This window comes from Gobio gobio, assembly GCF_949357685.1.
Source record: "Gobio gobio genome assembly, chromosome: 10".
NCBI lineage: Eukaryota > Metazoa > Chordata > Actinopteri > Cypriniformes > Gobionidae > Gobio > Gobio gobio.
Genome location: NC_137116.1, coordinates 52803370 through 52815810, shown reverse-complemented (window position 1 = coordinate 52815810; position 12441 = coordinate 52803370). Strand labels below are relative to the sequence as shown.

The window sequence follows — 12441 nt, the reverse complement described above, 5'->3', positions numbered from 1 at the left end:
TTTCTATTTCAAATAATTGCTGTTCTTTTGTATGTTCTATTCATCAAAGGCCCAATGCGACGCCAGGCGTGACGCAAGTGTTTTTTGCTAGTTTCAGCCCGACGCAGTTATCATTTTCACATCCAGCTCCACGTTGTTTAAATAGCAAATGCACTCGTGCCCATCTGTTCGCCCATGGGTCTGAAAACCAGGTGTGTTCAGACGCAATGTTGGTGCGTTGCTATTTTGAGGAACTAAAAACGACTGCGCCATTGACCAACAAAAACCTGGTAGTACCCTGCAGTATTTTTTGTGTTATTTAAAGGGCGCATTAGTAATATGCACCTATAGGCGGGTACACAATGCGTATCCACTCTGCTTATTACACACACACACACATGAGCGCAGCACACAACCATTTTAAATATTAAAAATAAAAGGAGAAGCATTCAGTCTTTCCGCTCGTATGTCAATAGCAAATCCGCCATGGTGTGAGCGCAACTGGCTTTTAAAGGGAATGGGAGATGAGACTCTGATTGGTTTATTGTACGTTACGCCCAAAACACACTCATGACTCATTAAGAGATTAGGTACAACCCTTTTGGCCCGTAAGCCTGGCACAAAGACCGTTTCTTTCCATCGTTAAACTAGCAAAAGTGGATTCGGACACGCCCTAAGTGCGCCTGTCCCGTACGCTTCAGACCATGCGCTCAGATCATTAAAATAGGGCCCATAGAATCCTGAAAAAAGTTTCACGGTTTCCACAAAAATGAAGTAGCTGTTTTCAACATTTTTTAATAAGAAATGCTTCTTGAGCACCAAATGCAACTTTGCATGAGGAATAAATTACATTTTAAAATATATTAAATAAAATTGTTGTAATCATTACAGTTGTAATAATAATTTACAGTATTAATATTTTTGCTGTATTTTTGATCAAATAAATGCAGCCTTGGTGAGCATAAGAGACTTCTCAAAAGCATTAAGAAAACAGACCCCACGCTTTTGAATGGTCGTGTATAATAATCATTATACATTTTTATAATTACTGAATATTAATATGAAATAATCATTTTCTCTTTGTCTTTAAAATTAAAAAAAAAAACTATTGCAGCTGATCTTATTGCATTTGCGTTTGTAGGAGTTTCCCGTTCAGACACAAAATGTATGGGAGGAGAAGAGTATTTAAATGAATCACGCAATGTGATTTACTAGGTGTCAAGTCACTGGTGTTTGTGCCATTATTTACCGTCCTAAAAAAGCATGTCTTTAACCAGATGCTAATTTGCGCTGCTCTTAGATTGTGACGGTCATTATGGAAATGATCCGGCTGCGTCTGGGTTCTTTCATTTGCGTGTCGTCAGAAGATCACGTGCCCTGTTTAGTAAATCTGGACCTTTAACATACAAAGTATGTAATTTGGTCTTGGAAGAATCTGATGGGAAATGTTGTTAAGAGTTCACTGTAATGGTCTCTGTCTGTTTCGTAGTGTTGTAGTTCTCGAAACCGGTCTTAAGAACATTTTTGACGGTCTTGGTCTTGTCTCTGTCTCGACCACATTTGTACTCTGTCTTGTCTTGGTCTCAGACTAAGAGGACTCGGGATTTTGTTTCAAGACCAGTCAAGACCATGACTACTGGGATATTAGGAATTTTGCCAGTGCATTGTCTGATTTATTTATTGACACCATTGATGTGACTGGATGTAAAACTGACGGCTTCAGATGCAATCAATAACTTATTTCTTCAAAAAATTTGAGTATGACTGCAAACATGATATTGCTTTAACAAACATTCAATCATTTAAAAAAACAAACATTATCCTCAACATTATTTATGCATTTGTAATTTACCATTTCAGATGCATCTTCTATCTTGTCTGGCTATCACCAGACCGAGCTCAATTTAAGATTGAACATTAGTCTGCTCTGTATTTTCTACTGCTCAAGAGGCGTGATCAACGAGCATAAATTAAATGACTCTGTACGCAATTGGATACAAGAGGCATTATCAACGGAGAAACGATGACCCATCGCTTCTCTATCCGTCATCGTGTTAAACCCGCCAATAGCGCGCCAGGTGGATAATCCAGTCTGTGATTGGTTCCCGCAAAGTGTAACAGAAGCAGTAGAAATGAATGTACAGGTTTGAAATTAATGAAGTTGCAGGGTAAAATGAAATCGCCGGCAGATCAGGCTGGGTTTACCCAGTCTATCTTCTATCACCTCTGTAGCGCAAATATTAATTTAGTTGTTAATGATTTTATTTGATTGGTAACTGCTCTATATAGTGTCTTATTCTAATTATATTTATTATAAGTCATTTATTATAAATTATAAGTAATTTCTCAGGTGCAATGTGGATCTCTATGAATTTAAGGAGTGCTATACTGCAAAAATGCTTTTCTTATTTAGTATTTTTGTCTCGTTTCTAGTCTAAATGTCTAAAAATTCTTAAAGAGCACCTATTATGGCATTTAAAATGTTCCAAATATTGTTTTAGAAGTCCCCAACAACAGTTTTGCATGCATGCAATGACAAAAAAGACTTTAGTTTTCTTATAATATGCATTTATTTTTACCTGTTTTGACAGCGATTCGAAATTGATTCTTTTAGTGATTCACTTTTCAAAACCCCGCCTTTACGTGACGCTAATCTGCGGTGATTGGTCCTATGACCCAGTCAGTTGTTATTGGTATAGTCTGTGCAGATATTTTCGGAAACGGAACGCCCATCAAAGTCTTATAGTGACAGTAATTTGTTAATACGTGTCAGGAGTTATGAATATGAAAACCGCGTCGGTACCGTGTGATTGTAATATGAGCCTCAAGTTCAAAATTGTGCAGATGAGGAGACATATTGATAGATTCTCATATGTCTGTGTCAAATTTCTAAACAGAGGAGTATTTTTTACTCAATACTTCCTCAAAATGCGCAGATGTAGCCTAATCATGAGCGATTGAGTCTCTTATGTGTTGTTTTCAATTCATCCTGGCAGCCGGAGGGCGCTCTGTGCACATGTAGTCCATATATGGTACAGACAGACGAAGAAGATACCATGTGCCATAATAGAAGTCCATTATAAAAGCTTCCTGAGATCGCGAAACATGCAAATAGAGGCATTTGAAGACTAATAAACACTTAATTGTGACGATGTGTAGTTTGTCTTCAAACCACTTAGTCTTCAAATGCTCATCCTTGGGCAGATGAAAAAAGTTTGCTTTTGAGTCGCACTTCAGAACACAGCGTCTCGTGGCCATGATGTTTTCTAGTTTTCACTGGCGTCTTGGAGCGCAATAAGTGGGCGTATCGTATTCAAATAACTTGACAAGTTGACGTCATCTAGTCAGAGAAAAAGCTTCGGTCTTCTAACGATTTTTAAAAATGACTTAGAGTCGACTCTTACTTTTGAAAGAAAATAACTATATATACGGTGCACTGTCATATTTCAAACTTTGCAGGATGTTTTTGTTCACTTAGATCTATGTTGCACACTACATGAAAGGTACATTTCAAAATTCCATGATAGGTGCTCTTTAAATCAAGATGCATTTACTAGATAAGTAAAATGACAAGCTTGTTTCTGTTTGAATTCTTTTCTTTTTAATCTTGAAACAAGCTTATTTTTCTTTCCCCATGGACAGATAATTGTACTTGTTTCAAGCAAAAACTCACTTCATTTGGGGGGTTTTTCTCAGAAAACAAGAAAAAATATCTTATGTCATTTTACTTATCTAGTAAATGCATCTTGATTTAAGAATTTTTAGATATTTAGACTAGAAACGAGACAAAAATACTAAATAAGAAAAGTCTTTTTTGCAGTGCTGGTCTGGTCTTGGTCTTGACTCGGTCTCGTCCTGCCTTGGTCTTGGTCTTGTCTTGGTCTCAACACACATTGGTCTTGGTCTCGACTTGGTATTGGATTAGTTGGTCTTGACTACAACGCTACTGTTTTGGTTTCGTTTTCATTCTGTTGCTTTTCACAAGTTCAGGGGCCGGTTGCATAAACCGTTAAGACTAGTCTTAAAAGTTAGACATACATTTTTTTCTTTAAGACTGTTCATAATTTTTTTTAATCAGTTACATAAAAACATAGACTGGCCTAATTTGATATAAAAAGTAAGACTGAATGCCACTTGCCTTGCTGCTAGTGGCTCATACTAGACCTTAAGACACTGTCTTAACATAATGGCTTAGTTTTTGCAACTGGCCCCTGTGTTTGCTAGTTAGTTTCTATGGTTTCTTATTGGATTACGTTCACCTGTTGTTCATGTAGTTATCTCTGTGTATTTATACCCTTCGTTTCCTCTGTTCATTGTTCTGTGTCATCGCTTTACTTAGTTCTTGTTATAGCTTTCCTGAGTTCTCCTGTGATCCTTGAATATTGTGATTTAAAGACTTATTCTAGTAATTCTCCAGTGTCGTGCGATTTGTGCAATCAAGCGTGACAATTGAAATGACTTTTGAGGTTTGCTAATTAGTTAAGCTAGTCTTAGTATAGTTGAGTTCTATTCTGGGGCTCTGAGATTACTAGAATCTGTTTGTTATATAAACACAAACAATATTTCTTAGGAAAATAATCCATCTCTGTGAGTCCATAAAATGCAAGTGAATGGCTGCCTCTTGAAAAACCACACACACCGACCGTGACGGTAATCCATACGACCCCAGTGGGCGAATCAATGTCTGTGTGAATGAATCATTTATGTTTATCTGAAGAAAGAAAGCCATGTACATCTGGGATGGCATGAGGGTGAGTAAATGTTGAGAGCATTGGGCGAACTATCCATTTTGCCTTTCTTTTATAATAGGGTCTATCAAAAGTGATGGTTAACTCTCTCCTGTGATATATAACTCTTGAAGTTTTATTTCCTGTGTTGGATCCAGATGTTCATCCAGACGACGACGCTGACCGTGTCCATGAGTCTGAGTGCCTCCGTGTCTCTGGGCATGCTCTACATACCGAAAGTCTACGTCATCATCTTCCACCCGGAGCAGAACGTGCAGAAGCGCAAGCGCAGCTTCAAGGCTGTGGTGCAAGCAGCCACCATGTCCTCGCGCCTCTCGCAGAAATCCATCAATGACAAGCAGAACGGAGAGACCAAGATCGAGCCAGACAGGTCACAGTAGCAGGTAAGATCCTCTCAGACCCGTGGAGAAGTTCAGGGAGTCTGTTCTGAATCTCCTGAGACGCCATTAAAGCCTGGAAGAATGATACAAATAAATCAACCCGTCAAAATGACATAAAATCACTCTTTTAAAAATAAAGACTCCAATTAGAACCAAAAAGGTCATGTGACTGATGCCTTAGGGGCAGTGTTATTTTAGTATTATTTATGTACTATTCAGTGTTGGGGAAGCTGCTCTGAAACAGTAGTTTGACAAGCTACAAGCTACTTATACATGAAAGTAGTTAAACTACAGTCAAGCTACCCTTCTGAAAAAGTAGTTAGATACACTACAAGTTACTACCAAAAAGTAGCTAGCTACTACGAAACTACTATTTTTTTACAATTAAATTGCATATTTACAAATAACTAAATAATCGTTAATGAAGAATGTTTTAAGTTAAAGGGTTAGTTCACCCAAAAATGAAAATTCTGTCATTAATTACTTACCCTCATGTCGTTCGACACCCGTCAGACCTCCGTTCATCTTCGGAACAGAGATTAAGATATTTTAGTTGAAATCTGATGGCTCTGAAAGTCCTCCATTGGCTCAATGGTACTCTACACTCTCAAGACCCTTAAAAGGCACTAAAGACGTCGTTACAAAGTCCATCTCACTACAGTGGTTCTAAAATAACTTTATGAATCGGCGACAAAAGTTTTTGTGCGCAAAAAAAACCTAAATAACGACTTACATAGTGATGACGATTTCAAAACACGGCATCATGAAGCTTCGAAGCGTTATGAATCACTGAGCCGAATGATGATTCGGATTGCGTGTCAAACCACCAAACTGCTGAAATTTGGCGATTCAAACCGCTGAATCGACTCATAACGCTTCGAAGCTTCATGATGCTTTGTTTTGAAATCGGTCATCACTATATAAGTCGTTATTTAGGGTTTTTTTGGGCACAAAAACTATTCTCGCCGATTCATAAAGTTATTTTAGAACCACTGTAGTGAGATGGACTTTGTAATGACGTCTTTAGTGCCTTTTAAGGGTCTTGAGAGTGTAGAGTACCATTGAGCCAATGGAGGACTTTCAGAGGCATCAGATTTCAACTAAAATATCTTAATTTCTGTTCCGAAGATGAACGGATGTCTGACGGGTGTCGAACGACATGAGGGTAAGTAATTAATGACAGAATTTTCATTTTTGGGTGAACTAACCCTTTAAGCATGTGATCAAATAATAAGAAAACACTGAGCTCTGCTGATTCAATGCATTGCAGGCTCGTCAAAACACAAAACGGAATGTAGCTTTTGGTCGCGCTACACCGCTACTTGCTGGAAAAAGTAGTTAGCTACTGGAAAAGCTACAGTGTTTTAAAAGCAACTGAGCTACTGACAAGCTACTGAAAAATGTAGTTAAGTTAGTAGCTTAGCTACTTGTAGTTAACTACTCCCCAACACTGGTACTATTATTTATAATATCTTGAATGAGCTTTTTTGGTAACACTTTACAATAAGTTCTCATTTGTTAACATTAGTTGTAGGGTCTTCAATGTTTTTCGGGGGAAGGACCCCTTAGGTGATAGAGACATGGAGCAGGGACTCCCGATACAAAATGTGTCAAACAGAGCTACATATTAAGCATATAGCCTTCAATATTAATAGAAACGAACTATATTATGATTAAGAATAAGTTAAATTATGTTAAGACAGTAGATCAGAACTATGCACATTATTGTTGACTGTATTTAACTTTTCGTTGTTAATATTGAGATTGATGCATCATAATAAACAGCATGCTGCGATAAAAATCACAATTCATTAGTTGTTTGCAGTTGTTGTAAATTATTTTAATTGATTTGCAAATTGAGTCATGCATTTATTTTACTAATCAGATGGAGAATTACACATTCACTTCAACTTTAGTTTCAAGTTTACTAAAACATCATTTTAATTTTACTGTGAGATGGACAATTACGAATCAAATCACTAGGCTATTAGACAGACAGACAGACAGACAGACCAGACAGACAGACAGACAGACCAGACAGACAGACAGACAGACAGACAGACAGACCAGACAGACAGACAGACAGACCAGACAGACAGACAGATCAGACAGACAGACAGACAGACAGACAGACAGACCAGACAGACCAGACAGACAGACAGACCAGACAGACAGACAGACAGACAGACAGACAGACAGACAGACAGACAGAAAGACAGACAGACAGACAGACAGACAGACAGACCAGACAGACAGACAGACAGACAGACCAGACAGACAGACCAGACAGACAGACAGACAGACAGACAGACAGACAGACCAGACAGACAGACAGACCAGACAGACAGACAGACAGACAGACCAGACAGACAGACCAGACAGACTGACCGACCGACCGACCAGACAGACCAGACAGACAGACCAGACAGACAGACCAGACAGACAGACCAGACAGACAGACAGACCAGACAGACAGACAGACAGACAGACAGACAGACAGACAGACCAGACAGACAGACAGAAAGACAGACAGACAGACAGAAAGACAGACAGACAGACAGACAGACCAGACAGACAGACAGACCAGACAGACAGACAGACAGACAGACAGACCAGACAGACAGACAGACAGACAGACCAGACAGACAGACAGACAGACACACCAGACAGACCAGACAGACAGACCAGACAGACCAGACAGACCAGACAGACCAGACAGACCAGACAGACTGACCGACCGACCGACCGACCAGACAGACCAGACAGACAGACCAGACAGACAGACAGACAGACAGACCAGACAGACAGACAGACAGACAGACAGACCAGACAGACAGACCAGACAGATCAGACAGACAGACAGACAGACCAGACAGACAGACCAGACAGACCAGACAGACTGACCGACCGACCGACCGACCAGACAGACCAGACAGACAGACCAGACAGACAGACAGACAGACCAGACAGACAGACAGACCAGACAGACAGACCAGACAGAAAGACAGACAGACAGACAGACAGACCAGACAGACAGACAGACCAGACAGACCAGACAGACAGACAGACAGACAGACAGACCAGACAGACAGACCGACCGACCGACCGACCGACCGACCGACCAGACAGACCAGACAGACCAGACAGACAGACAGACCAGACAGACAGACAGACAGACCAGACAGACAGACCAGACAGACAGACAGACCAGACAGACAGACAGACAGACAGACAGACCAGACAGACAGACAGACAGACAGACCAGACAGACAGACCAGACAGACAGACAGACCAGACAGACAGACAGACCAGACAGACAGATAGACCAGACAGACTGACAGACCAGACAGATAGACCAGACCAGACAGACAGACAGAAAGAACAGACAGACAGACCAGACAGACAGACAGACAGACCAGACAGACGGATAGACCAGACAAGACCAGACCAGAAAGACATGCAGATCAGACAGACAGACATACCAGACAGAAAGACACGCAGACCAGACAGACAGACAGAAAGACATGCAGACCAGACAGACAGACAGACAGACAGATCAGATCAGATCAGACAGACAGACAGACATACCAGACAGAAAGAAAGACATGCAGACCAGACAGACAGACAGACCAGACAGAAAGGCATGCAGACCAGACAGACAGACCAGACAGATAGACAGACCAGACAGACAGACCAGACCAGACAGAAATACATGCAGACCAGACAGACCAGATCAGACAGACCAGACCAGACAGAAAGACATGCAGAAAGACATGCAGACCAGACAGATAGACCAGACAGACCAGATCAGACAGACCAGACAGACAGACTGACCAGATCAGACAGACCAGACATGCAGACCAGACAGATAGACCAGACAGACCAGATCAGACAGACCAGACAGACAGACTGACCAGATCAGACAGACCAGACATACAGACCAGATCAGACAGATAGACAGACCAGACAGACAGACCAGACAAATAGACAGACCAGACAGAAAGACATGCAGACCAGACAGATAGACCAGACAGACCAGATCAGACAGATAGACAGACCAGACAGAAAGACATGCAGACCAGACAGATAGACCAGACAGACCAGATCAGACAGACCAGACAGACAGACAGACCAGATCAGACAGACAGACAGACAGACCAGACCAGACAGAAAGACATGCAGACCAGACAGATAGATCAGACAGACCAGACAGATAGATCAGACAGACCAGATCAGACAGACCAGACAGACAGACAGACAGACCGACCAGATCAGACAGACAGACCAGACAGAAAGACATGCAGACCAGACAGATAGATCAGACAGACCAGACAGACAGACAGACCGACCAGACAGACAGACAGACCAGATCAGACAGATAGACAGACAGACCAGACAGAAAGACATGCAGACCAGACAGATAGATCAGACAGACCAGACAGACAGACAGACAGACCGACCAGATCATACAGACCAGACAGACAGACAGACAGACAGACAGACCAGATCAGATCAGACAGATAGACAGACCAGACAGAAAGACATGCAGAACAGACAGACCAGATCAGACAGACAGATAGACAGACAGACCAGACAGAAAGACATGCAGAACAGACAGACCAGACAGATAGACCAGACAGACAGATAGACCAGACAGATAGACCAGATAGACAGACCAGATAGACAGACAGACAGACAGACAGACCAGACAGACATATAGACAGACAGACAGACAGACAGACCAGACAGAGACAGACAGACAGACAGACAGACAGATAGATAGAAAGAAAGACAGACAGACAGACAGACCAGACAGACAGACAGACAGACAGACAGACATATAGATAGATAGACAGACAGACAGAGACAGACCAGACAGACAGACAGACCAGACAGACAGACAGACAGACAGACAGACAGACAGACAGACAGACAGACAGACAGACAGACAGACAGACAGACCAGACAGACAGACAGGACAGACAGACAGATAGATAGATAGATAGATAGATAGATAGATAGATAGATAGATAGATAGATAGATAGATAGATAGATAGATAGATAGATAGATAGATAGATAGATAGATAGATAGATAGATAGATAGATAGATAGATTTTTTTTTCTATTTGAATATATTTTCAAACGTAATTTATTCCTGTGATGCAAAGGTGAACTTTCAGCATCATTACTCTAGTCTTCAGTGTCACATGATCCTTCAGAAATCATTCTAATATACTGATTTACTGCTCAAGAAACATTTCTTATTAATTTTATTTTGTCTTTACGGTCACTTTTGATCAATTTAATGTGTCCTTGCTGAATACAAGTTATTATGAGTGCTAGTATAAAAAGAGCATTTGCATTTTTAAAGCTGGTTATTTAAAAACAGACACCAGTTTGTGCATATAGTGCTATTTAATTTGCAGTACAATAGCAGTTTGGTAACTTCACGACCGCAAAGCACTATATAGTGCTGAACTGTGTGGTTCAGTCATTGCAGAAACAAATGTTAGTGCAAATCATCAGCTTGACAGTTGATTGACAGTCATAAGCAGTGATCTGTGTGCTGTTAGCTGCAGTGATCCCTGAAGAGGAGAGTTAGCGTTGTCTCACACTTGCCCTATCGCTCCTGCGCCCTCAAACAAGGGATTTTACCCCCGGCTACTAAAGACAGACAGTTTCTCATGTCAGTGTAGGGTAAATCACTGGACAAAAAGGCGTCTGCTAAAGTAACCGCCATCATTAAATAGACATTTACAGGCTCTTACATCTTCTATTATTTTTGTTATTATTTTAAGCAATTGATAAAGTATCATTCATAATCTGTTGCTATTGTTCATACTGAGGGTCAGTGTTGGGCAAGTTTACTTGGTAAGACTTTACAATAAGGTATCATTAGTTAACATTAGTCCTATAATGCCCCTTTTTACAAGATGTAAAATAAGTCTCTGATGTCCCCAGTGTGTGTATGTGAAGTTTTAGCTCAAAATACCCCACAGATCATTTTTTATATCATGTTAAAATTGCCACTTTTTGAGGGTAAGCAAAAACGTGTCGTTTTTGTGTGGGTCCCTTTAAATGCAAATGAGCTGCTGCTCCCGGCCCTCTTTCAAGATAAGGGCGGAGCTTCAAGAGCTTGTGTTAGCAGCTTCGCGCAGACACTCACTGAAAAGGTCAGCCCTTTATGTTCAAACCAGAGTTGGACAATGATGGAGAGACTCAAGAAGAACTGACAACATGTAGAATGAGACAGGACGTTTCTGAATGGATAGTTGATGAGTTTATGTAGCTGATGTGGAGTTAACTATCTTCAAGTCATCGATTAGCATGTTCCGTCGTGATAATCTATAGATCGCTCGTGTGGGAGCTGTTGTAAAATACACAAAGCGAGAAATATCTGCTGCATGAAGACAGAACAGGTGTAGTTTAGTTTAATTACCGTTATAACTTATGTTGTCATCTTGCTTTTATGACATTCTATTGCATTTGTGTTCGTACTGTTTTGCAATAACTGTGAAAAACGGATGCGACAGCTTGAGCAGACTCCTAAATGTGCTCTTCTACAACAACAACTCTTCCTCTCCTCTAATGGTACGTTCACACCAGACTTGCACAAATAAATCAAGCTTTTCGCGCGTAGTTGGACGCTGGAACATTTTGAGTTTACTCGCTTCATTCACGCGTGACATTCACTTCAAAACAGACGCGAATTCGCGTCATGGAAGGGGCTTCTGCCAGTGGCTCGTCTCATTGCGAAATGGCTGACATGGATTGTTTTAAAATACGGCGAATAAGCTCCATTTTAACTAGCTTGAAGCCTCAATAGGCCTATGTATAGCTCAAATGGAGTAAAGAGTGTTTTTTACAACTTACCAGATTGTCTGACCTCCTCACTCACTTTCTACCAAGCAAGATCCTTTTTATTCTTGTTTCACAGCTCCGGGTATCCACATATGATTTTGTCCTCATTGTTGTCACTACTAGAGCAAGCACCTGATTGGTTAACGCGGTGCGAATATCCGCCAAAGTTCAGATTTTTCAACTTGCGCGAATCACGCGTTTTGCGCGTCAAACGCTCAATTTGCAATGTTCCCGTTGGCAGGGTTAATGTAAATTTTAGGGTTAGTGATGTCACCAACCCGTGAATAAGCTGGTTGACGTCCTTAAAAAGCAATTTCTTGAAGTAAGGGGTAATGAACATCCATCCGGTTGTTATCGCAGAATAAACCCCGACAGAGTGTTCAGTGGGTCTTGCGTCACTCTGAAGTAGGGGTTGAACGACTTCCGATTTTTTCAAGGCGACATTTATGTGATGAAAGTCGAGTAGACTTC

At 40.9% G+C, this 12441-nt stretch overlaps 1 protein-coding gene across 1 annotated transcript in view; it reads left to right on the top strand.

Annotated features, from left to right (window-relative positions):
- The window catches only part of grm6a (glutamate receptor, metabotropic 6a), a 177071-nt gene that overhangs the window by 152983 nt on the left and 11647 nt on the right, over positions 1 to 12441 (top strand). The window contains exon 11 of the mRNA XM_079827992.1: positions 4865 to 5110. Coding sequence (XP_079684118.1) covers positions 4865 to 5107 — 243 coding nt within the window. The 3' untranslated portion in view covers positions 5108 to 5110. The remainder of the gene's footprint in view (positions 1 to 4864; positions 5111 to 12441) is intronic.